The 27,442-nt window shown below is 45.4% G+C and overlaps 2 protein-coding genes across 3 annotated transcripts; both read left to right on the top strand.

The window, feature by feature from the left end:
- Positions 1–200: 200 nt before the first annotated feature.
- rpn1 (ribophorin I) lies at positions 201–5,852 on the top strand. Its single transcript, XM_086041448.1, has 10 exons — positions 201–567; positions 2,068–2,132; positions 2,227–2,533; positions 2,610–2,819; positions 2,880–3,072; positions 3,446–3,545; positions 3,648–3,786; positions 4,257–4,376; positions 4,768–5,013; positions 5,098–5,852. Exons 1-10 carry the CDS (start codon positions 340–342, stop codon positions 5,278–5,280), a joined length of 1,791 nt encoding a protein of 596 aa, XP_085897574.1. The 5' UTR covers positions 201–339; the 3' UTR covers positions 5,281–5,852.
- A 13,042-nt stretch (positions 5,853–18,894) lies between these two features.
- On the top strand, positions 18,895–26,965 carry gata2a (GATA binding protein 2a). Of its 2 annotated transcripts, none has more exons than XM_086040865.1 (6): positions 18,895–19,073; positions 19,141–19,541; positions 20,190–20,762; positions 23,126–23,283; positions 25,153–25,278; positions 25,928–26,965. In XM_086040865.1, exons 2-6 carry the CDS (start codon positions 19,313–19,315, stop codon positions 26,225–26,227), a joined length of 1,386 nt encoding a protein of 461 aa, XP_085896991.1. In that variant the 5' UTR covers positions 18,895–19,073; positions 19,141–19,312; the 3' UTR covers positions 26,228–26,965. The 2 variants fall into 2 exon arrangements, with proteins under 2 accessions (XP_085896991.1, XP_085896993.1); XM_086040867.1 differs by having other exon boundaries at positions 18,896–19,073; positions 23,138–23,283.
- The last annotated feature ends 477 nt before the right edge of the window (positions 26,966–27,442 follow it).

The following is a 27,442-nucleotide window of genomic DNA, read 5'->3' as shown; positions in this document are numbered from 1 at the left end:
AAAACCAAACCACAACCATGCTACGATGCAAGGCAAAAGTGAAAATTGTTTCAGCGTGAGTTTAGCCAAAGTTCAACTCAGACAACTCAGAACGGCTGGTTTATACAGACCAAACATTCTGTCCGTGTATACATTGTAATGGAGGCGGTTTTTAGACGGCTATAAAAAAAAATGAACGAGACGAGCTTCCGGCGTAGGCCTTCGTGACGTCATCACGTTCGTATGAATGAAGCGTCATCTCTTCTCATGCCGAGCGGCGCGGTGCGACGGCCTTTCTACTTTGTTCACCTCAAACCGAACGCTCTTATCACGGTAATCGTCGTCTGAACCTCCGCAGACATGGCGAGAAGGCCCCTGCTCGGCGCTTTCCTACTGCTCATGGCCGTCGCGCCGTGCTCGGCCACTTTGGTGAACGACGAAGTCAGGAGGACCGTAGACTTGAGCACTCACTTGGCGAAGATCACCGCGGAGTTTACGCTGTCTAACCACGCACGCTACGACGTCCAAAGCTTCATTGTAACGGTGGATCCCGAGCTTTTTCCACACATGGCTTACATGGGTGCCTCGGTGAGTTGAAAATGAGCGAATGTATCAACGCGCAGCAACGGGCTCTTGCTATCCGGCTAGCATGCTGCCTACTTCATGCAGGAGACATGCGACTGTTGCTGTGCTCTCATTTCTCAGCCAAAGATTTATTAGTCAAGCGTGTGTGCATTCACATTATTGCGTCCATATTATGCTTAAGCATTGTATCCCATATTAGATTTTTCACGCATCGAACTGCAGCTTGAGCTAACGTATGCTAATATGAGTGGCCTGGCAGGTTGAACAGCCAATGGTCGCTAACAAGTCGTTTATGGCTCAATGTATTAATTACATAGTCAGGCTGTTTTGAGACAAAGCTTTGTTTGAAGTAGCTCTTGTTTTCAATTGCTGAATGTTCATTTTGCTGAGCAATAACTTCCTTAGCGGTGCACGTTTGCTTTAGCGACTGAATGACACGTATGCGCTGGGCCGCGTACTTCCGGCTAGGACTGCGCAGAGGACCCGCCCACTTCCATAGTCTTTAAACGTTTTTTTTTTGTTTTTTTTACCGCACAAAATTGACAAAGGTTGTGAGAGATGCATTGAAACGAGTCAGAGACCAATTAACCAACCAGAGTTTGAGTCTTTTAGTTTAGATGACACTTGAGGGATACGTCCTAATTCTGTGGTAAAACCTAATGCAAGTGTCGTGACGTTTTCAGAATGACAGAGCCGTCTTTGTGATGCGTTAATCTAGACTATATGGCCTCAACGTAAAATCTGTTTTCCTTGGATTTTATTTTTATCCAGCAAGGCTTTTCCACAGCAGTCATTAGCTTGAATTAACTTCCACAAAATAATGGGAACAACTGGTCAGATAACGTGATACCAGATAAGTGCTTCCTTTAGGGAAAAACGCCCCTCCCACCCCCAAAACATACACACTATCAGTAAAGACTTTGGTGTCTTTTTAAAAAAATGTCATGAGTAATGTAAATTAATCTGAAATACACTATAGTCATTTATTAATCTGGTAAAAAAAAAAAAGTGCTTTACCTATAAGACATTACTTAGTGACCTGCAAACATTTTAATGCTAGTTTCAGTTTGTATTTATAAAACAGTGTTTTGATGGAAAACTCTCTCTAACCCTTTGTAAACAATATCCACAATAAATTAGCATTTTAAATGTTTTACGATTTCTGTACCATATTAAAAATCAGCCATCAAACTACATGTCCTCGCCACTTCCTTTCTTTTTTCGTACAGAGTTGGACAGGGGAGGCAAGGCGACCGTGGCAAAATATTCTTGGAAGTACATACTGTACCTCGGATCAAATGTTTCCAACGTGTTGATAAATTCCTGCTTTTGGAACACGTAAAAAAGTGCCTTTGTCAATTTTCTGGACAATTAAGTCAGTGATTGCTTTTCACTGGACTCCTTTCTTGTAACATGTAAAACAACGTGAAAGTGATTCCGCTTGTTTCTTTGTGGGAATTGAAGTCGCTAGGCAAATGATACATGTGCCATATGTATTTACAGGTGCAAGGTGATGAAGAGGATGAGGGCCAACTGGACATCCAGGAAACACAAATTAACGGTTTAACGTAAGCCACCATCGTCATCCGTTTGTAGCAGATGCACTTAGGAATGCTGTTGATGTACTTACCGTAAAGTCATCCGCGTATCCTTTTTTTGCAGCGGGGACTTTTTCAAAGTAGCTCTTCCGCGCACTTTGGTCGTGGGAGGTAATGTGAAATTAAAGGTGGAAATGACATTCAGCCACGTGCTCCAGCCCTTTCCATCGGACATCACCCAGGCCGAGCGCCAGCTGGTAGTTTTTCAAGGCAACCACTACTTCTATTCGCCGTACCCCACTCGAACTCAGACGACGCGCGTTCGCCTGGCGTCCAAAACGGTGGAGAGTTACACCAAACTGGGCAATCCCAGCAAGACGGACGAGATCATCGAATACGGCCCGTACACCGACATTCGTCAGTTTAGCCAGGTACGGCTCATCCCGCGGTGACGGTCTATGCGAGAAAGTGGTACAAAGTTCCAACCCTGCTTTTCCTCTTATCAAGGACGCAATGAAGATCCACTTTGAGAACAACACACCCTTCCTCACCATCAGTAGCATTACTCGCATCATTGAGGTGTCTCACTGGGGCAACATTGCCGTGGAGGAGACCATCGATGTGAGGCACACCGGAGCCGTCCTGAAGGGCCCATTTTCACGCTACGATTACCAGCGGCAGTCAGACAGCGGCATCTCGTCTGTCAAGTCCTTCAAGGTAAACGGGCTTAATTACATGTTTCTGTTTGTGATCTGACAATGATGTCCCCGTCTCTAGACTATACTTCCTGCTTCTGCGCAAGATGTCTACTACAGGGATGAGATTGGGAACATTTCCACCTCCCACCTGCAGATTCTGGATGACTCCGTGGAGGTGGAGATCAGGCCCCGCTTCCCTTTGTTCGGGGGCTGGAAGACTCACTACATTATTGGGTACAACCTGCCCAGCTATGAGTATCTCTACACTCTGGGTGAGTGGATTGGAAACGCATCCAACTGACATGTGGACAGCATTAAGATGAATCACATTGGCCTTTTTTTTTTTCCTCCTCACTTGTTTGAGTACAACCTCCTGAATCTGGGGGCGGTGCGCAAGGAGGAGGCAGGGCAATGGACAATTTGGTGATACAGTGAACCCCCGCTTATTTGTGGTTGGGCATTAGAAAGTGTGCCTTTTTGCAAAGAATTTTCATTTCATCCTTGTATTTGCTGATAACTCAAAACATATTTGGCCAAAGCACTGTCTAATAAAAATGTAAAAGTCTTACTTTGTGTTAAGGAAGTATGATGAAGTCAGGTGAGGCGTTTCTTAATTGGTGTGTGTGTGTTCCCAACACCTTACAGGGGACCAGTATGCGCTGAAGATGAGACTGGTTGATCACATCTATGACGACCAGGTCATTGATTCTATGACTGTGAAAATCATCCTGCCAGAGGGAGCCAAGTGAGTGTCGGCAACCAATGCTAGATTTTTTTTTCCCAAAAAATGTTTTCTTTTTAAATATTCATACTCATTTTGTCTTACGTTACTGCCTGCTTCCTTCAGAAACATCCAGATGGATACACCTTATAAAATTGATCGCATGCCCAACGAACTGCATTACACGTACCTTGATACCTTCGGCCGCCCTGTGCTGGTCGTCACCAAGAACAACCTGGTGGAGCAGCACATTCAAGATGTTGTGGTAAGGCTGCTACATGAATGGGCCTTTCTTTATCCAGCTGGTGTGCGAAGGTGTAAATTGTCAGTCATCCGGGCCACGCTAATTCGCTGAAGGTTGAATTGAGGCGGCTGGACTCCTCTTAGACAACATGGTGACATCGCTGCCCCGAAATGTGTGTCATTCCTCAGAAAAATAGGACACTACTCTTTAGTGGCCAGGCAGATGAATGACAGGTTGGTGTTATTCACCAGCCACGGTGAGTAACAACAACAACTCTATTGAATAGACACACTCACCTGAGTCTCCACACCTAAAATTTAGAACTGAAGAAGCCTTTCAGATTTAAAGGTGTCCAGTTTCCTCCATTCAACCTGCGTAGATTAGCACTGATGCCTCAAAAGTGTTTTATTTGGTTGTTGTTATCGATAGAAGACCGCTACTCAATAAGCATGTACTAGTATTAATAGTGTGCGTGTTTTTCCTATTTTTAGGTTCACTACAATTTCAATAAGATCCTGATGCTGCAGGAGCCTCTCTTGGTTGTTGCAGCCTTCTACATCCTCTTCTTCACCGTCATCATCTACGTTAGGATGGACTTCGCCATAACAAAGGTTTGTTTTTCAGCCACTTGGAATGGAATCTTTTATTAGTTCTGCAGTAAGGTGGCTCCCAGTTTTACAACAGCCGAATGGACAGAAGCGGCACTTGAGTATCCCAAAATACGTGTGTACACACTTGCAACATCAGGAAATCAGTTTGTGCGCACACCAACAAAAAAAAAAAGTACATACATTATACTGAAATAATGATCTCTAAATGTCCTCACAAATGAGCCTGTTTAGTTGACCACAAAGCTAATCTGTTTTATGAATGGCAACAGGTGCAAACATCAGGTAATGTTACCTTCTGCCATCCAGAGTATGTTACTGAGAACAATTTGTGCCTGCTTAGCTATTTTTGAGAAGTGTCGATACATGCGCGTGTCTTGTGTCCCTCCTTCAGGACCCAGCGGCCGAAGTGCGCATGAAGGTGGCTTCCATCACCGAGCAGGTGCTGACCCTGGTCAACAAGCGTCTGGGCCTGTACCGACACATGGACGAGGTGGTCAACCGCTACAAGCAATCTCGTGATACCGGCGCGCTCAACAGCGGCCGCAAGAGCCTGGAGGCGGACCACCGCGCGCTCACCAACGAGATCAGCTCGCTGCAGGCCCGCCTCAAGGCCGAAGGCTCCGACTTGGCCGACAAGGTGCGACCGTCGACTGCGTGTTTGCCGGGACGCGGTTCAATAAAGCGTGGACGTGTGAGTGACCCGTCGCCTTCTCCTCACCAGGTGGGCGAGGTGCAGAAGCTGGACGGCCAGGTGAAGGAGCTGGTGTGCCGTGCCAGCCAGGAGGCGGAGCGACTGGTCGCCGGCAAGGTGAAGAAGGAGGCGTACATCGAGAACGACAAGACGGTGTCCAGCAAGAGACAAGAGCTGGTGGGCCGTATCGACAGTCTGCTGGATGCGCTCTAAACAAGATGGCGACACTCGCCACACAGCCAACCAACCATTTGTATGTACGGCAACCACAATGAATGTGACTAACATGCTTTTCACATCACGTACAGCCAGTAACGTGTCATCATGTGGGTTTATCCAAACACTCGTGCCTTGTGATAAACTGGATCACAGGTTGTTGAGCTCTCCCTTTGTCATATGTGCTCGGACTTTACATGTCTTCAGTTTAAATCTCAACTTTTGGTTTTGTTGTACTGGCTGTTTCATGTTTTGCAAAATCAATGAACAAGTGCGCAAGTGTTCTCTCATGTCTTGACTCACATTCTACATTGACATTTTCCCAAGGCGTGATTGGTTACTGTATTTTTTTTTTTCTACTTCCCCCTGGTAATGTTAAAGCTCTGATTTTTGATGTTTGTCACTTTTTTGTCTGTAATTTTGTCACCTTTTCTACGTTTAGTGGTTTTGTAAGAGGTGCTTTCATTGAGATTACGAAAGACATGAGACTAGGTTGTGTGAGAAAAGACATGGGGACGGAAAATAATGTTAAGCTGTCAAATTTGAAATAAAAATTGGACTTCAATCCATTTCCTGCGTACCGCTTGTCCTCATTAAGGTTTGCACGAGCTGGAGCCGAGAGGCTGTGTACACACGGGAGTCTGGACTGGTCAACAGCCAATCACAGGCCACATATAGACAACCATTGACACTCAATTGAAGACGAGCATTAACATGCATGCTTTTGCAACGTGGAATAGAACCAGTCCCTGGAAAAAAAGCCACACAACCATGAGGTGAATATGCAAACTGGAGTTCAAGAATTAAATGCCGAACCTCAGAACTGTGATGTTCAGTAAACAAACTGCTTACCAACGGAAGTAATGGCCACATGGGGGCGACCTTGTGTTAGAAACACCTAAACTGCAACGTTTGCGTCACCCTGAACAGAATGTGTTGCACTTCATTTCGACATACTAGAATCAAAAATAACCTCCTTTAAAAACGAAATTGGATGTGTAAAAGCACACTGTACAACAACCGAGGGGATTTCCAGCGCATTGTTGTCGTAGTGTGGCAGAGCACCTATCAAGCCCATACAGGTCAGTCTGAGGTCACTGCTTTCCCTCTGAGGTCATCATGGGTCCCGGCAGGTCATTTCCTGCTCCATAATAACAGGCCCCCTTCCCCTCACAATACTAATGTTAACATTGTATGCACATACAATAATCATTCTGAAAGTACACGGCAGGGGGAAAGCAAAGACAATGTCCGTTCGCGCCGATGCTCGGTGCCGCCGAAAGGCCACACAATGGCAGTTTTGTTTGCGCTCCGGCGGACTTTTGCAGCAGTGGGAGACGGGGCACGCTCATTCTCACAGCAGGAGGGCCGCTCGAACGCACGCGCACCGGCGACTGAGAATGTCCGACAGACCACTGAGCTCACGTCTGCTTGCTGCAATGCGCCGATGCTATCGGGCCGCTTTGACTTAACTGCTGGCCCCGCAACTTATGAGGGGTTGCCAGCGGTGATTAAAGGGAATTCAGGAGACGATCTACAAAACTCATCATTAAGGATCGCTATGAGAAATGACCCATGTCACTGAAAATACATGTTTGAATAATAGATGAACAAAATTTATCATCAGCCATCAGTATCACTGTTAGCGAAAACAAAGGCATCCATCAAAGACAAGCTGCAAAATGTGTAAAACGGTGCCAGAGTGCAAAATTGGACCATGGTGCGTATTACTGTTTAAAGGGGAAGTCAACCCCAATATTTTCATTATAATATTATGTTTTATGGAGCCCCACTCGTTTAAACACGGCATTCTGACTGATATTGCATTTGTGGAAGCGGTGAAATCCATCCGTTTTTAGCCACCTCGGGGCGGCCGTTTTGCCACTTGCTCTCGACTGAAAATGACATCACAGTTGCTCAGGGCTCAGGTAACAACCAATCACGGCTCAGCTTCAGGAAACAGGTGACCCGAGATTGGTTATCACCTGAGTCCATGAGCAAGTGTGATGTCATTTTCAGTCGTGAGCAAGTGACAAAATGGCCGACCCCTGAGATGGCTAAAAACGGGTGGATTTTACTGCTAAACTCATATTCCCCCAATGCAGTATTAATCAGAATGGCTTGTTTATAATAGTGGAGGCGCATAGAACATATTGTGAAGAATTTAAACATTTTTTTTTTATTAATTACAGTAAAAGTGTTGCGAGTATTCATTTGTTAGTAATAATCCACAAGAAGGATTTTAAGGATTCTATCTAGCTCTGGAATTAGGGGAATTTCCTCAAACTCACACTTTTTAGTCTGTGATTAAACGTTAATATTTGAAATCATTGCTGTTAAATATTATTCACTGCACAGGGGGAACATGTAAAAATAGTCCTCTAATTTACGCTGTCAGATTTCAAAAGCAGGACAAAGTGGCGTAAATTACTTAACTATTGTAAAAATGTAACTTGAACTAAATCCAATTTTTTTGGTTTGTTTGTTTTCATCAAGAATATGTTCTACTCCACACTCCCCTAATAAACACAGCATTCCGGTTAGTATTGCGGTTGTGGATTAACAACTCAGATAAACAGATAAATTTGTCACTTTTCATCCATCTCAGCAGGCGACCGCCATTTTGCCTAATACCACCCTCTGCTGTCGACTGAAATTAGCACTAAAACTGCCCCCAGGCTCGCGTTGTCAACACCACGTGGCCAGCGTATTGTCTTTGAATATCAAACATTTAGCTGGTAGATTCACCGCTCAACCCACTTAACAGCAGTTTTTAAAGGTCACCTAACTTTTACTCAATGTGGGCCCTTTCTTTCAGCCTTTCTGACATTTTGCCTCTAGCTTGGCACAGATGCTGAGTCAGAAGTAGAGACTTTGATCAGTCGATATCAAGAGGCCGCACATTAAAGCCTTGACACTCCTGAGAAACCCTCCACGCGAATGCCGCAGCATGACTGCTGCCTCGAGTCTTGTGTCACCTGACAGTAACGACGGTGAGGCCCTCGCTTCTTCGCTTAGCCCCGTCTTGATGATTCGAAGCCTTTCAGCCTTTTTTTTTTTTGTTGTTTTTTTTTTTTTTTTTGTTCACTTCCAGCCATGTCCTCTGGTCCAGGATGTGATTACTGGTCACAGAAAAAGTGCGGTTTATCTGTTGGCGTCAGTCGAGCAAAATACTGTTTAAACCGGAATTCATGTGCAGCACTGTATCCTGATGTGGCGTACGCGTGTTTGAGGTGGATGAGGGGGTTAGTGCAAGGTGTGGGACTACTTGGCCCATGTGGTTGAGCTGTACGGTACCCGCATGCATGAAGCTGATTATTATCTTCCTTTCCTGAAGAGGAGTAATGATGCAGAGTGTGCTCTTTCTTTATCTGCCAGAAATAATGAATATGCAAAAATAAAGTCAACGACGGAGCCCAACTATGTTGCAGCTAAAAGGGTAATCCGCAAGGTTTGGGCCGCGGTGACGTGGTGGTGATTGATTACGCGGTGGGATCACCTGCAGCTACTTCCTTCTTAATCTTTCTCGCTCTGAGAAAATGCACACGTACACGCCGAGATGCACAAAGAAAGCGAGCGGCAGAAGTCACCAGTCAGGGAACAATATCCTGCTCAGAAGACCCTTGGCGGCGCACTCTCATAAATCACCGAGACAGAGCCACCACCCTCACTGTCACCGCGTTATTATGTGCACACACGCTAGCTATGACATGCACTCATTCAATCCTTCTCGCCCCTGCATAAAAGGATGTCAACGAAAAGGGGAAATGCGAATGTGAACCTAAAACCGTCCCCTGCGGCACACCTAGGCCGCGTTGAGTCCGCCTGGCTCCACTTAAAACGAAGGCCTTTCCTCACAACGGCGCTTCTGTGAGCCGCCATTCCTCAGTGACAGGCTGCCGGGATGAGAGGTTAGCAATGGATGAAAAGCCCCGCCCCCTCAGGTAGCAGGCCTCCTCCGTCGCAGGTGGCAGGTGTGACGCGGACGCGTGCTGGCGAGCGCGGGGCCCCCGGGAGGACAATGAGGGCGTCTGTGGCCCTCGTCGCAGCTGCCGGGATGGCGGCTGACGGAACGCCTCTGATAGACGCGAGGAAGGAGATGGGACTTTCATGGCGAGGATTGAGCCTGGAGGCGCGGACAGACGCATTCTTGTCTGGCGCGGAGGAGGCGGAGAACGGAGGCGAGCAAGACAAGCATCGAAAGCCTGCTGCCATCTTGCTCCCAAATGCGGATGTTTACACACTTTGACTCGGAGCCGGGCCTTTCCGCTCGCACGCCGATGTCAACCTCCCTCTCGGTGTGGATTTGTATCGATGAGACAGTAATCCTCTTCCCTTGTCGCCCTTGTTTGCAACCGTCCGCGACTCCCGCTAAGACCCGCTGATCTCTGCCACATGGCGCTCCATCAAAGCGGCGATGGTCATGCCTCTCAGGGCGAGTTTGGCCGGAAAAAAAAAAAAACCCAGCCTGCATGCGCGGCTCATGGAAGTCCCTCGGTGCAGAGGATAAGCGGCAGATGAAGCCCTACTTTAGATGTTGTATCATCTTGGATGGCATGACAGTCGCAGAGCCTGTCACAGGCTGCTCTCTGTTCAGAAGCACACACACACACACACACGTAGAAACAGACACATTTCCTACTTTCTCTATCGGACCTGAGTATATAGTAGTGACAGGGGCACTTCCCATTAGCTGTGAGAGTGGCCCTCTCCTTCCCAGGGCAGCCAATTTCCCCTACTCCACAGCTGATAGGAAACTTTGATTGTCCACCACGCTCACCCGAGACAAAGAGATTTTTCCTCTCGCAATCCACGTATCTCGCCATCGCATCGCCGCTTCGGATCTCGCCTCCTCCTATAAATGCCCTGCTCTTGATTTTTCTTGCATGAAGCAACGTTGGCTCGTCTGCGGCCTGCCGATCGGGAGTCCATCAAACTGACGCCAACTGCATTGATGGGCCGGAAGTTTCATTTCATGTGGCCGCATCTGCATCCTGTGACTCAACCTTCCTCGAGGTGTATTATTAAAAACTCCCGTATGTGCCCAAGGCCTCGGAAGTTGCACAAAAACTTAGCGGTGCAGCCATGATGTGACACAGCGCGTCACGATCCCATGGGTCACCCGACGTGATCATCGGAAGCATTTTGAACATTTTTGGGCTTATCTATAGAGAGTAATGGCTCAACAAGCCAACATGGGGCCAAAGAGAAAGCTGAGAAACACCATAGGATTCCAGAAAAAAACTTGTAGCAAAGCATGAGAATGGTCAACTCCCCGTGGCAATTTTTTTCCGTATTGTCCATTAGGTAAAATTGATGTTTACTCGTCATTTATCAATTTAGTCATTTTATATTCATTTCACATTGTTTTCTGTAGTTATTCTCTATAACATGGATGTCTGGAACGGATTCACTGGATTTATATTATTACCTACGGGATATATTGCTTTAGTTTTCGGACGATGTGGTTTCAAGACTTATTGAAGAGGTTTCGATTTTAGTTTACTGTACAAGGACTCTGTTTGAGCACAACAAAGGTGAGTTTTTTAGGTAAAAATGGAGTAGCGGTTGCTAAAATGTTTGCATACAGGTGAGTTCACGAGTAGAAAATTGTAAATATGTGGGGGAACCCAAAAGAAAATGGTGGGTCAGTGGTCATTAAGAATGACTTACAACAACGACTGCAAAGTTAATGCATGTTTTTTTTTCATCCTGGTGCAGATTATTCCATCCATCCATCCATCCATCCATCCATGCATCCATCCCTCAATTGGAAGAGGACCATTTTAGCACTAGCATGTTAAAATGGTGTCAGTTTGAGCTACGTGGTGACCTGAAAAAGCAAACGGGCCGTCAGACTGCGAGCGAGGCGTCTAAACATGTGGCGAGCGCCAACAGGAAACATCTCGCTCCCTCTCTCGCCGACCCACCATGAGAGCACACTTCCTGTCAGAGCTCCTTTAACTTCCTGTGCAGCCACCGGGAATCCCAGCTGGAACATTCCAGCTGTGCAATAGTCTCACTCCCATTTTGGTGCAAAAGTCGCACTCCCTTTTTTGGGGGCTGGCTTCATTGTTGCAAGGCCTCAATGGCTCAATCCTTTCATGGACGTCCATGCTTAAATTGCACTCGAATCAATCTCACACAAGGCCTCTCTTCAAGGGTGCTGTTGCATCCCCTCCTCACCAGGGGTCGCTACATAACAGTCAATTTACTCGAGCAGGGTGTTGGGGGGCCTTGCACTGCAGGGACTAGCGGGCTCCTCTTTCTGCTCTGTCAACTTTCAAGTACACGGACACGCGCAGCACTTTTAGTCTAATTTCATCAAATGAAATGGCACATGCAATGTTTATGAATGCAGGTTCGGGGCCATGCAGGGAGAAGGGGGCAAAAAAAAAAAAAAAAAAAAAAAAAAAGGAAAAAGGCAGGTTTGGTGACTTTGCGTCTGACCTTTTCGGAAAAGCTAATCCCGCGCTATAATAGACTCCAGGGCCGATATGGAAAACTGCTGCACCGTTATCTCGGTTGTCTAGGAGACCATCAGAGAACCACCGGGGCTGCTGGAGATGCCACGGTATTAAAAGGTGTGTGTGTGTGTGTGCGTGTGTGGGTGCGCGCGTGTGTATGTTGAAGGGGGGGGAAATCTTTGTGATTTAGTGCATTACATATTATAAACGCAGAGTGTTTGGTTCACAGGAGGCATTTTATACTATTTTGAAGGTAGTGAGGAAAAAGGTCACATTTGAGTAAGGTGAATGGGAGTGTCCTACACACAGCTCATTGAACGCCTGACATCAATTAAAGGATTTGGTGTAGCTCTAAATTGAAGCAGGCAGTGTGTGATGACACACGGAATGGAAAATGGATCAACTGACGAAAGTAAATATTTTCAAGGGCGATATCTTTCATAAATAGTTCGTATCTGTGCGCAGTAATAATTAAAATATAGCTCATAAATCTCATTTTAAAAGGGGCTGTTGCGCCTCCAAACTAGACACGCACAATGAAAAGGTGAAGCGAAATTCAAAAAGCGAGATGGGACTAATCAGAGAGATAGGCATCATATCACCGTGATGTATATTTAATATAGCTTGTATTGATATGTTAAGTGTGTGTGTACAGATGACCCGGCCAATAAACGCCAAATGCAGCTTCTTTTGGCTGCACAGCTCGCATCCGTGTAAATATTTCCCATTCTCTGCGCCTATCTGTCTCTATCGACCTACACGATCTCCCCCCGCACACAAATGATGCATTAGATGCATTCAATGTATTTGTTGTGCAAGTTTGAAAAGGCGGCGATAATCTGGGAGCCAGAGATAAGGAACACCAATTTATTCAGCGGCACTTTGGACCCCCGCTTCCAGCTTCGGTCGGTGCTGACACCCCCAGCAGTTTGCTGATAACGATTAGGCCATTTATTATCTTCACAGGGAACAAAGATTGCGTGGTGCCCATGAAATATTACCCGTGGTAATAATCAGAAGGAGGGGAAGAAGAAGAAGAAGATGATGAAGAAGAAGAAGAAGAAGAAGAACAAGAAGAAGAAGAAGAAGAAGAAGGAAGAAGAAGAAGAAGGGCCCTGGCATCTGACGCATGCAGTACATTATTAGTCATCTCAGGAGCGCGCATAAACAGAATTATGATTGTGATTATTATGATTATTGTTATTATCATTAATATTACTATTATTATTGTTATTATTATTAGTAGTAGTATTAGTAGTAGTAGAAGTAGGAGGAGCACCAAATTCAATAAGAAATATTAATAACTGTAATTTGCTAATATATGTCAAAATGTAGTAATCTTGTATTTTTATAACTTGTAATGTAAAGTACATATTGCCAGATTTAGCATTTCTTTATAGATTAAATTGCATCATTTTAGCTGAGAATATTGCTTCATATGTACAATTACACTTCGTGTGTGTATATATATATATATATATATATATATATATATATATATAAATATATATATATAGCATGTGGCAGTGAAGTGCGCAAACAACCTTTGGGTGTAATTTCACTTTCATTTTCTTTTTCATGCATTTCATTCTCAAAATGGGTAGGTATAATTGACTACTGTATAATTATTTTAAAGAAATGCTAAAAGGTTTTGCTGGCCCCAGTTGCACCGTGAGCTGGGATCATTGGCCTGGTGAGTTTAAAGCCAGAAACAAAAGCATTTAATTCAATCGAACCTCGCACTTCTTTTTGTTCCTTTTTCTGTCTGAGCCTTTCAGCCTTCCTTTCTCATCTGTTTTTGTGAGCGTGTGCACTCTGGGGAGCACAAGTCCGGGTTGAAGGGCTCGCGAGGCTTGCAGGGCAGCATGGCTCCTCTTTTTGCACCTGCCTTGCACCAGCGACGCGCACGAGCGCAGGTCGCGTGCAGGAGATTTGAGGGGCTTTGCATGTTTTACAAAAGTTGGGAGATGCTCTGGCATATAAAGCACACATTTGCACACACACGGAGGGAGGGACAACGGTCTTTCTTCTTTAACACGACGGGCGGATCTTTTGACACATAACCGTCTTTTATTTGGACAAAAATATAAAAAAAAATAAACAGGATGAAATATAATTTTGTCATTTTTAATCAAGATTTAATAGATTGTCTATTCATAGGTAACGATTTTTGTATGACAAAAAGTTTGACATGCAATGTAATTGTTGCTGCATGTTTATTGTATAGGACGAGAAGACTTTTGTCCCTTGGACGATAGAAATATACAGTACAGTTCAGTGTTTGCAGCCTTTATCAAACTAAGGGAAATATTTTACTTAAAAAATGCTTCACATCACACCACCAAACAAAAATGTCACAAAAATTGGATATTGGCCAATCACTTCTGCATGCGATACAATGGAAGAGCGCTGAATTTCTCTGCCTGTCGCTATACGTCGCTGTCAGAGAGAGAATTTGTAGTGAGTAAACAACTTTTACAGATCATTGCCTTTATTTTGAACGGGTAAGCAAAGAGAATAATAATAGGAAACAAACGGAAAAAATACAAGCAAAAAAACAGAATCATTAGTTTAAAATAAAACAAAACAAATGAAAGGAAAAGCAAACAGTATTTCACATGCCCAAAAGTGAGTACAGGAGAAAGTACAAACTTATCTTTCGGTAAGTGAAACGTTTCCCACTGCACACCTGACGGTCTCTCAAAGCACGCGAGTGTCACTCGAGAGTACACAGCACGACCACTCGCACAATATCGCGAGATCCAATACAAAAAAAAATTCGGTCACAATACGTAATCTACCCTTCGTACTGCAATGTATTCATTCCCCACAAACATTGCAGCCTTGTTGTGCTGCAAACGCTTCACTACATCACGTTTAAATCTATTTCTAATATTGCTGTTATTTCTTTTTTAAGCTAGAAAAGTAAAAGAAACATATTCTTGCAGAAAGCGATCAAAGCGGAATGTTTTTATTTTTCGGCAGAATGTCTGACGCAACTCGGGTGGCTGGCTGCGTATCCCTTTAAAACGACACTCATTTGCTGCCCTTTTCAAACTAGCGCAAGTGCGTACAGCTGTTACGCTGACGTGCCATCGTCAAAGATGCGAAGCTGTCAGGTGGAGGACGCGTGGATGGTCCCTTCAATTCGGCCTGCCCATCTCTGCCTGATTTTTTTTTTTTTTTTTTTTTCGCTTGACACCGGAAGCCTGAACGCTGCCTTGCATACGTGCCTTTTCAGCCTCTCTTATGAGCGCACAAGTTTCTGCGGCTATTCACTGAGCCTGCAGAGCCAGCCTGCACAGCAGCAGCGCCAGACTGAGCTCACAACATCACACACACACGCACGCACGCACATTCGCGCGTAAACACGGCTCCTTCGCGACCCAATCGATCGAAAGCTGCAATTACACTATTTCTTCAGGAGCATCTTTTTTTTTTTTTTTTTTTTTTTGATGATTTAACGGAGAGAGAAGCCTCAAGTAGTGGGTGAGTGAGTCTTTCAGTCTATCTGGGGCGTATACATTGTCAGTAATATTTATTATTTCTAGAGCATTTGGGTTACATGTTACATTTTTACATTAAAAAAAACATTTCCATAATTCTTAAATGTTTGTTTGTGAGTGGTCGTTTCCGCTATCTATCTATCTATCTATCTATCTATCTATCTATCTATCTATCTATCTATCTATCTATCTATCTATCTATCTATCTATCTATCTATCTATCTATCTATCTATCTATCTGCCATGTTTGTTATTAAATAGCCCTTTAATTTATGACAATATGTAATACTGTAATACAACAAAATCTATTATCTGTAGAGCATTTCTGGGTTCCATTTTTATGGATTTTATTTTTTGGGAAGGAGAAGTCAACTCAAATATATATTTTTTAAAGCATAGAATGCTATGCAGGCCCACTAGTCGAAACACGCATTCTGATTAATATTGCGTTTGTGGAATATGAGTTAAGCAGCAAAATTAGCCCGTTTTTAGCCATGTCAGAGGGCGGACATTTTGTCACTTCTGTCAACTGAAAATGACATCAAAGTTGCTCAGGGCTCAGGTAACGACCAATCACGGCTCACCTGTTTTCTGAAGCTGAGCTATGATTGGTCGTTATCTAAACCCTGAGCAACCGTAATGCCATTTTCAGTCGACAGAAGTGACAAAATGGCCGCCCCCTGAGATAGCTAAAAGCGGGCGGATTTCTCATGTTCCACAAGCGCAATATTAATCAGAATGCCTTGTTTCAACTAGTGGGCCTGCATAGAACATATTCGGAAAAAAATCTTTGGGTTGACTGAAATTACTCTTAGAATTGGCAACCTATCCAAACACATACACTATTGTGCTTCAAAGTGCAGTACTATATTGTGGATCATTTTGCTATAAGATACACATGATATTTTTAATTAAAAAAAAAATAAAACACTATAAATCATTAGAGTAGTGTAGACACATGTGGCCTGGGGCTTTGCTTGAACAAAAATATCCATCATGAGAGGGATGACTGTATGATCATCCAGATATTAGCGTCGACAAAACGTCCAATTGTCACGCTCCGTATTGCGCAATGAGTGGGGTAACCATCTTTCATGAGCAGAACATGTGAGGCTGCAGGGAGAATAGCAGCATGTTGTCGCTCTCCCTTTTCTCTCTGTGTGAACGCTTGTAGCAGGCCACTGCATGACATGTCCCTGAAAAGAAAAGAAAAAGTTCAAAATGGCAAGAGACAAAGTCCAAGTTCATTGCAGTCATTGTTCATTGTAGAAAGCATGAAAACGGTGGGATTTTGTAGTTTCATTTTTAATCTCTGACCAATAGATTTTTTTTCTCCATTTTTTATGATTATTATTGAATATTTTTTTTGTGACTGAACAACCTCTGCTCCATATTTCTGCCTATTTATCAGAAATATAGTCAACAATCTGAGCCCCTCAAATTTCAGCTAGCAAAAAAGGTCCGCGTGCAGGTTCCCTGACGGATTTCTCATAGCAGCACCCATGCAGGCTTCATTGATGGCAAATAGATGCTCGTGCTTGTGGCTGGGTGCCGGTGGCTCCAAAGCCCCTGGGTGCCCTGGCTCCATCTAATTAGGCGTGAGTAAAGGGGACAATAATGCTTCAGCTGCTCTGTGTCATTCTCCCCTCTCGCTGCCTCTGCTTATCTTCACAAGCCCCACATGGCTCTTCAGCCCCCCCCCCCCCCCCCCCAAGCTAAACACACACAAAGAGTGCACACTTTTGAACAGTCACACACCTCCACTCTGGATAATGATGGATGACCGTGCCCAATGGGAGCAAACAGGTAGATAAAGACAATCCCATTTCATAATAATACCAGTGTGGATGGGGATGATAATCTTGTTGTTCATTAGTGGCTGCAGTGATACAGTTGTTACACACACACACTTCCTAGCCATTGCATAAGGGATAGTGCATGCCTAAACCCCTTCTTCTCTTCGGATAGGATCACTATTTGTGAAACAATGCTGCTGTGTCCTTGACAAAAACGCCCCCCCCCCCCCCCACATCCCCACAATCACTTCACCCTCACTCGTCTTTTGTTCCAGCGCAGATACAAATGGGATTAATGAAGGTAGAAATGACAGAGGGCTAAATCCTGCTGAGTAATCCATTTGGCAAACATGCCAACGACAATGGGAATGCGGCAGCATGTCTGACACTCCCTCCCTCGAAGGCCTCGCGCGAGACTGGAGAGTAGAGCGGCATCATAATTCACTCATTTGGAATCGGGAGTGCATTCGAACGCGCGGGCTCCCTACTCCACCTGTCAGTTCGGCGTGCTCCGCTGGAATGTGAGTTATTCACTATACTGCTCTAATTTGTAGGTTTTAGGGGTTGACAAGCTCTTAGGGCTGAGCTCATCAACTCCCTGCCTCTGGCTACATGCCAGATATTTAAGGACTGTGTGCTGACGGACACACACACACACACACACACACACACGCGCGCACACACACACGCTGATTGTTGGTCGTTAGGGATAGAAGGGGTCTTTTACCTGGAGAATTTGTCAAGGTATCACAACCCCCCGCCCCCCTCCCCGAGTCCCGCCCCGCGTGATCACGTGACGCCAATCCCGGCGTCGGCGTGGCGGCGAGCTATTCTCGCCCCCCCCCCCCCCCCTCCAAATTATTCCCTGTCAATCAAACGTCCCCCGGTTTAATTCACGTTGCAGAAAAGCATGGCGCAGGATTTTACTTTTTGAATGTCAACTTTAAAGTGACACGTGCAAAAATGTGTATTTGAAGAAGCCTTGTGACTAATGATGACATTAGTTTGCAGAAAGCCAAAGCAGGCAGCTCCGTTCAGACGTTTCATTTGTTCGAAGCGATGTGAATGCATGGGGCCCTTATAGAGACACTTGGATGATCAGCATATAGGTGAGGCCTTGCGCGCATCCCTGGTGCCAGGCGCAGAGAAAAGGGCGCCATTAGTATGCAAACTGTGTTTGATAGCCCAGGCCCCCCAGACAAAAAAAAAAGAAAAAAAACAACAACAACAACTCTGTTTTCACAAGTGGAATGCTCTACTACTAATTAAAGACAATTAAGCGCTGCGGACAATGGGGCCAGAATGTGGGGCCATAAACCGACTCCTCCTCTTGTTGGTTTTAGAGGTGCTAAAAGCGCTGTTCATTTGCATAACAGCGGTACATCAAAACAACACGCGTAATTATCACCTGCTTTGTATGGCTCATTCAGCAATTGACATGATTAGATTCCTGCAAGTAGCTGTGAAATCTATAAAGCTTCCTTTCAATGGTGCGTTCACTTGACTGGTTCAAAGAGGTATTTTCGTGGTATTACATTTTCTAAATAATCATATTAGCGGGATCATCTGGATGTGCTCGGGAGCGGTGTCGAATGTTCGTCTTTAGAGCGCTACAAAAACGATTATCGGCGGCCGATTGTGGAGCTTTGCCGAGAGACTGAGATATGACGCTGCTGATTGAGAAGTCTTTCATTGGCATCGAGAGCGAAAGACGGAAAAGAAAAAAGGCACGAGAGGAGCCTGGATGCTGCGAGCCAATTGCGGCAGTGAGGCTCGCGATTGGCCCCGCAGCCCAAAGCCCCGCCCCCGCGCGGCTTGATATGGGAATTTACTGGCGCCAGCCGCATCAGTCCGCGCCACATCTCATTAATGATCCCGAGCGGTGCGCGGATCAGGAGGCTGACACGTCCAAACTGCAGTCAGCTGATCGAAAACTGCAACAGGTTAGCGAGACGCAAGAGATATTTTTGCGGACCATGAAGGAAAACCACACTCATTTTTTCTGCTTTTAATTCTGAAGCGTATGTATCTTCGGTTTCGTCGTCAGTTATTCATTTGTGCGCTTGTAACGTGATTTCTCTTTTGTAGGTAAAAAACGAGCTGAGGGAAAGACAGATGCGCATTGTCTGAGGATTCTCTTTTTTTTTTTTTTTTCCTGAATTAAGTAAACACGGTCAAGACTTGAACTGCGGAGGGGGACGATTTTTTTTTATCAGGAGGATTAAACTTCCACTGGACGGCCAAATCCAGCGTCTCAGCTATGGAGGTCGCAGCGGCAGATCAGTCCCGGTGGATGGCGCACCATCACGCCGTGCTCAACGGTCAGCACCCGGACTCGCACCATCACGGGCTGAGCCACAACTACATGGAGCCCATGGCGCCTTTGCTGCCCCAAGACGAAGTTGACATGTTTCTCAACCACTTGGACTCTCAGGGGAACCCCTATTACACCAACTCTCGGGCCAGGGTCACCTACAGCCAAGCGCACGGTAAGGCGCAGCTTTTGAAATGCAACAATGCCTGGAACAATTAGATTTAGAAAAAAATATTTTTAGAACGTGCAATGAAGGCTTGGATTTTTGTTGTTGTTGTTGTTGTTGTTGGGGGGAAATACGAATAATAATGCGTGAAGTGTGCAAGTAATCCGGCCCAAAGGTCCTCGGTGACATTTGTGTGTATATTCAGCAACATAAAAGGAATTTTTATGACAGCAGGAGGAAAGGGAAGTGTGTCATTTAACCCCTCTGTGCTGGGGCAGGAGTTTGTGCGGGAGAGAGAGAGAGAGCCACTTCCCGGATATACAATAAAAACCGCAAAATTACTAATAACAATCGTTACTCCGAGAGCTGCGGGCGATGTAAAGATACTGGCCTCATGAAGGGAAGACACTTTTTTTTTTTTTTTTTTTTTTTTTTGCTTCGAACGCGTTAACAGGGCATTTTTTGTTTTATTCCATTGAGTGGGGCGTTTTCTAAATGTCCCGGACAATTTACCAGCACGAGAAACATTCGATTTTCTTTTAATCATTCCTTCAATGTTAACTTGGGCCGATCGTCATAATTCAGCAGGTATTTCCCGATGTTATTCGGACGCGTTTCGTTCATCAACAAATACGAATACGCTGTGTGCAATTTCAGCTCGCCTCACCGGGAATCAAGTGTGCCGACCACACCTCATCCACAGCCCCGGCATCCCCTGGCTGGACCCGGGGAAGGCTGCCCTGTCCGCCGCCCACCACCACAACGCATGGGCGGTGGGCCACTTCAGCAAACCCGGCCTGCACCCCACCAGCTCCGGCTACCCGTGTAGCAGCAACACGGGCACGGCTCCGGTGTCTTCGCTCACTCCGGCAACCCACTCCAGCCCGCACCTTTACAGTTTCCCCCCTACCCCGCCCAAAGACGTGTCGCCGGACCCCGGGCCCACGTCGCCCACGTCCACGTCGACCAGGATGGACGAGAAGGAGTCCCTCAAGTACCAAGTGTCGCTGACGGACAGCATGAAGATGGAGAGCTGCAGCCCTCTGCGCGGCGGCCTGGCGTCCATGAACGGCCAGGGCCCGGCCACGCACCACCCCATCCCCACGTACCCGGCCTACCCTCTGCACACACCCCACGAGTACAGCGGCAGTCTCTTCCACCCCGGCAGCCTGCTCGGCTCCACGTCCAGCTTCACGCCCAAATGCAAAAGCAAAGCGCGGTCGAGCTCAGGTGAGTCTCTTCATTACACCCAGCTCGTTTTCTATTTGCAGAAAAATACTGTTGCGTCACTTGAAAAAACAACCACACAATAATTCTTTTGGAGTTTCTGTGCACGCGGTTGAAATTGTAAAAAATGGTTCCTTCGGAAAAGCAGTTTTTAAACTAACGTTTTCTGAATTTTAAATGTCATTTCCTCAATTGGGTGAAATATATTTCATCGTCACACACATTCGCAGAAATAATGTACACAGCAATCTTGTGCAATTGATCTTTTTCGGTGTAAAATCGTTACATAATTAAACACACACATACACGCAGACAATACATTATGGAGTATATATTATATTTTAAAAGTTTGACTCTAGAAATAATAAAGGGGGGGGGGTCATAGCATTTGATCTGCTTTTAATTAAATTCGCACATTTTCTAGAAATTTCAACAATATTTAATTCAACTGCAATATAAAAAAACCAAAACATATTGCCAATTATATACTACGCTTGCCATGCCGAGGCTGATGCGTTTTCACGTGAGCCGAATGCCTGAATTAGTAGGACGAGCAAAATGCACGTCTTGAATGTGGCACTCGAGCAGATACGCGCCGGTCGTGCCGCGAGCTTGTTTTCGTTTGAACGTGCCCTCTGTTGCACTTAAAAACCAAGGAGTCACGACGCTCTGGCTCCTGCCATATCCTGTATGCCTCCTAGTGAACAAATCACGACCCCCTCCACTCCCCATGCTAACAAAGAACAGGCGACAGAGCCCCGCTGTTTGTGTTCTTAAGTACGGCCTTGGCGCACAAAAAGAGCAGCGAGCAACACCGCAGCAGGGCAGCAGCCTTATCTCCTTTTCTGTATTACACAATCATGATGAGCATGCTTTTTTTTTTTTTTTTTTTTTACGGAAATGTTCCAAAAGTGTATTTGTTACACGCAGAATATTTAAGCTACTTTCATTTGGGGTTATTTTGTAATTTTTTATTAGCTAAATGAACACACCTAAAATGCTCCATGACACTCTAAAAACAGTTGGGTTAAAAATAACCCAATTCTGGGTCTAAAATGGACCGATTCACGAGTCGGGTCAATAAACCCTAGCCCCAAACCAAGTTTCTGGGTTATTTTTGCATAAAACAACCCCAAATAATTGGTAGTTTTGCACAAAATAACCTCAAAATTAGGGCTGTTTTGTACAGAACAATGTAGAAGAGTGGGTCAAATTGACCCAATTAGTGGATGGATCGGTCCATTTTTTTCAACCCAAAATGGTGTTATTTTTAACTGTTTTTAGAGTGAGTCGTGTAATTATCTACCCTTGTCATCATTTGTTCAAAAAAGTGTTTTTTTTCCCCCTTCTTCTACCTAGGCGATGCTGCCACTCAGATCATCTGACTGATGTGAGCTTTTGTAGGTCAAAATTGTTGTATTGTGACATTTTAATAGAAGCTAGCCCATAATCAGGAACATATATCGGTGGTGGCATTAAAAGGCGCTTATCTGTTCAAGTGGATGTCCAGCGCTAGAAATGTTGATTGACTGGCGTACAAAATGCCACAGTGACATTTCAGCTGTCGACACGTACACCTTACTGTGGCTTCCTGTTGAATTAGCCTCAAAAACCCCAAGCCCCCTCCTCTTCCCTTGCCTTTTCACAGCTTCCATCTTCCCATTTTTAATTTCAACACTCGACGTTGCATAAGACACCAGTGCTTGCTGATGAATATTTACGCCACTTAATGACCCTCCTTTAACGTGGTCGCCGGACTTGCGAAAGACTCCGGGAGGAGACGAGCGAGCGATAAAAGAACCAGGGTGCATTTCAAAAGGAACAAGCTTTTTTTTTTTCCCCGCTCAGGTCAGATTCCATTGTGGAGCGAAAGGGTGGGACACTGGGTGTCGCTGCTATTATATCAGTCATAATGAGGCGATACTCGAGGGGTAGGGGGATACTTGAATTAGAAGAGCGGTTGAGCAACAGGCCGTTTGACGTGAACTGCTATGTAAGGGGAAAAGCGCGTTTAGCGTCAGGTCGGACCGAAAGACGATAGTGCCCCTCAACGGACGTTTACATACTTGGATTTGTCATCGTGGGACTCGGTCCTTTCTGCCGACCCAGTCCCGATTTGGTGCTGCGCCACATTCTTTTTGTTCTCGACACCTCCGGACATGTTCGGAGTGACCTCACCTCTCTGGCTCGGTTGACATAGCTGTCCACGACTAAGTTAATGACACACATATGCAGCGTGATATGACCATGTCACGAGAGCCAGTTTGACTTCTGGGTCGTTCCGGGTCGGCGCGGGGTCACCCCGTCGTGTCGTCGGCCAACTGAGACATGTTTAATTATATAAAGTTCCTTCTTGTCCCCTCTTGAATTATATGCAGAGGGCCGTGAATGTGTAAACTGCGGCGCCACCTCCACTCCTCTCTGGCGGCGGGATGGTACCGGTCACTACCTGTGCAACGCCTGCGGACTGTACCACAAGATGAACGGGCAGAACCGACCGCTCATCAAGCCCAAACGCAGACTGGTGAGTCCGGCTTGTTGGTCCCAAGGACCCCCAAATATGAGCAAAAAGCAGATGGCGTCAACACAATTCCAGGAAAGTTATATTTTCCCTATCATCTTCCTGCAATTGTTTGTCCCTCTCACCCCCCGATGATCCACCTACATGGCCTGATACAATACTGCTACTATTGCCATTGTTCCTGCTATCATTATTGCTGGTACTTCTGATACTGTTACTGATAGCAATGCCCACGTTGCTTTCGTTAACACCACGTCGGAGTGAATGACAGCACGCGCATGGCACCGAGACCACTGCGGAGCTATGGAAAATGAGCGGTTTTTCTACAATAGTTTGAAAAAGTTGGAACGATTAGAAACAAATGATTCGGGATTAGTAACAAAGGCTTTGTTGCGATGGAAATATTTGGAATTATGAATGTAACATTACAAAAAAACCTGACGGTTTTTTATTTTTACCCATTATGATGCACTTTAAAAAAAAACACACACACAACTTTGAGGCTAAAACAGGAATTTCAATTGCAACAGCTTTAAAATATAAATGGACTTTTATGGCAACAATGTTAGTTGGCACAACAAAGCAATAAAATCCCAAACCATTTTTTGAGTTGTCTCCCTCAGATATATAAGTTCTTATGGTATTTCTTTATTGTGAAATGGGGGAAAGCCAATTTTCACAACAGCAAAACTAAAAATATTGGTTTGAAAGGCCCAACGTAAAATTTATGGAAGTTTGTTGCCTTGAAATTTCGAGCTCACCCTCCTTTTTTTTTTTCGTGGGTCGACTGTGGCCAACTTAGTTTAATGAGCGACACAGTACATTGTTTCCATACAAAAAAAAAAAAAACACCCACCCACACACACCGAGTGTGTGGAGTTTGTGATGAAAAATTCCTTGACCGCAGAGGTAGTCTTCCTAGCAGAAAAGTCCATTCCATTTTCTATTGGGGCTGCAGCTTTTTGCATTTCCAACTCAAGTGTTTGTCAGAGCCGTGTTCAAAGGGGCATCCAGTTGTTTCCTATCCGGATATCTGCCCGGCCCAGATAAGGAAGTCAGGCTCCCGGCTGTTTCCGCCTTCCCCCAGCACGCTGCATTCTCTCTGGCCAGACTGACATATACTGTAAAGAGATTATCACAACACTAGAGGAGCCGCTTATGCGCTCCGAAGAGATGGACCGAGAGGGGTGGGGATTGGAAAAAAAAACACATTTCTGTTCCTCTCGTGTTTAGCATTCTGTGCGCACAACCTGGACGCGGGGCTTTCTTAAAATGCTAACTTGATTGTATTATGTCGCGTAAAAATGAACAAGAATGCGCTCGGTTGATACAGCAACACTTGCACCTGGGTTTGATTTAAGGAGGGAAAAAAAAAAAAAAAAAAAAGGATGCTGCTCACACAGCACCCGCAGGCTTCTTGCATGTAAACTTAATATTTCTTAATATGTGTGTAGAATTGATCTGCAGTGGTCACAGCAGCTTTTATAAGGCTCCGTTTCCACTCTATCCTACTTTATAAGATGCTAACAATTTGGGAGTTAATTACAATGCCAAACTTGTTTTTTTTTTTTTTGGTGCAAATCCCTAAAAAGGGGATTGTTGATGTAGGGAGAATTTATTATTCAAGTTTGCTGATTCTGCAAAAAAAAAAAAAAAAAAAAAAAAAAAAAAGCAAAAATTCATGATGTATTAAATTTGTGGTCGCAATGTTTACATTTGATTCGACTGCTGCATTTATTTTTTTGCCGAGCCAGGAAGGTTTTCATTTGCGATGAGCTGCAGCATGCAGTGTGTCGCATCCTCCGGTCGACGAGCGAGTACGTTTGAATCGACGATTGAAGGCTTTTTTTTTTTTTTTTCTGCTTGCCGCAGTCCGCCGCTCGACGTGCAGGCACCTGCTGCGCAAACTGCCAGACCACCACCACCACCCTGTGGAGGCGCAATGGGAATGGAGACCCAGTGTGCAACGCCTGCGGCCTTTACTTTAAACTGCACAACGTAAGTAGCCCCCCCAAAATTACACACAGCGCAAGGTTGGTGGGGGGGTGCGCCGGTCGTTAACTGGTCAAGTGGGCGGACAGCTTGTATCGATTTAGGAGCAGAGTACGTGTGAGCGTGAAGCAAAGCCAGCTTGCCCTGTCGAGCAGAACCCACTGGCCGCCCTCCTTTTTTTTTTTTTTTTTTCTTTATTATTAATCCATCGTTGTTTCAATGGGGGGCGTTGCTCCCCAGAGAGGCTGCGGGGTGGGACCGTCATTCAGTGTAACGGCGTCGGTTACACTGATGAGGATTTGTCTGAGGCTGCTCCTTTCACATCCAGCCAGGCCCTCATCCTCATGTATTCAAATTGACCAAGACCACTGTTTGCTTTTGAATTAGACAAAAGCCAAACACTCCCCCGACTCACCTTGTAATGCAACTATAGTTTATGCAAAACAGCTGCTCATTATTTAAGGCATTCTGGCTTGAATTAAGCATTGGGGTTAGACGCGCGGAAAGGAAAAGCGATTTCTTTGAAAAAATGCGTGCGGGTCAACACATTGGAAATTAAAAAAAAAAAAAAAAAAGCACGATTAAAATGCCGCATTCACGATGTGTGTGCAGCTTTTGTCCGGGACGTGTGGCGCTAATGTGCTGCTCCCCACAGGTCAACAGACCGCTGACGATGAAGAAAGAAGGCATCCAGACTCGCAACCGCAAGATGTCGAGCAAGTCCAAGAGGAACAAGCGATCCGGCGACGGCTTCGACGAGCTGACCAAGTGCATGCAGGACAAGGCCTCTCCCTTTGGCGCTGGCCCCGGCCTCACGAGCCACATGACCCACATGGGTCACTTAACCCCCTTCAGCCACTCGGGACACATGCTGCCGACTCCCACGCCCATTCACCCTTCATTCGGCCCCCCCCACCACACCAACCGCTCGCCGGTTTGGGCAGAGCCGCACTGAACTTTTCCCTTCTCCCTGTCTGAGCCGCCGTGCCGCCGCCAGCGTTCAAGGCCCAGCCTCCCTCGCAAAACAAGCCGCTAGCCGAGCAGACTTGTAGAGCGGTCGGAGCCCTGCGGCGCTCACTCGGACGTGACTGCGGTTGAGTCGGACCTCGCCGATGGGAGAAACGCCGGGAGCGGGGCTCTGCCTGGAGCTGTGCGCGTTCCCGGTGACGAAGGGTCGCGGGAATGGAGAGAACGCTGTGACGCTCCTCGTTCTCTCCGCTCGCTCTGGTAGCCGCTTCCGCCCTCGCGAGAGGTCTTCAAAAGTTGTCTGTTCACACCATCTCCTTATATTCTGACATACGCGCGCCCTCTCGAAATGAAGCAGCTGCGCTTCAACGGAGGCCTGTCAAAAAACAAACCTGTGCTCTCATCACATGCTGGATTGTGCGCCAACACACTCCTTTTTAATAATGGCCTTTAATTGGGGGGGGGATCACAGTAAATAGAGTGTTTATAAATGCTTAATTGCTATTATGGTTGTTATATTTGATGTTATAATTATTGCTACGATAATTTATTTTCACTCTTTAAGCTTTTGTCACAGACGTATGGAAAATGTTTTGAGTTTGATTTCATGGTCATGACGCAACGGAAAACACTGACTTAGAGATGAAAATTCCCCGAGCTGTACGTTTTTATCATTTTTCCATCTCACAAAAAAGTGAAGAAAATAAAGTTTCATACTTAAACGGTATGTCACGGCTTCTTAAATTTGGTCTGCCTCTCTTTCTTAACCTGTTTTTTCACCACATGACTCAGCTGCAGTCAAACAGTGGGTGACCGCATGACTAGAATAAAATGTAATTGCACATCCACTGCAGTAGGTGGCGGTCATGCTCTCATATGCTCTCTTATTCAGAATGTGCACAGGGACTATTCGCTCTAAGGTGTATTTTTTTTTTTTTTTTTTTAGGCACCGAGCATGCATACACACACACAGCAGGAGAAATGAAGTGCAGAGAACAAACCCTTTAGAGACAACAATGGAAAATATTTAAAAGGCAAGTAAACCCGAAAAATGTCTTGACAAGAATATGTTCTATGCAGGACCACTCATCAAAACATTGCATTCTGATCAATATTGCGTTTGTTGAAAATGAATTAAGCAGTAAAATCCACCCGTTTTTTTCCAACTCAGGGGGCGGCCATTTTTCCATTTGCTGTCAACTGA

The sequence above is a fragment of the Filicampus tigris genome, chromosome 9 (assembly GCF_054856515.1).
Source record: "Filicampus tigris isolate MCC_2025a chromosome 9, RoL_Ftig_1.0, whole genome shotgun sequence".
Lineage (NCBI taxonomy): Eukaryota > Metazoa > Chordata > Actinopteri > Syngnathiformes > Syngnathidae > Filicampus > Filicampus tigris.
Note: the sequence above shows the minus strand (reverse complement) of the source record. Positions and strands in the feature narration are given on the sequence as shown.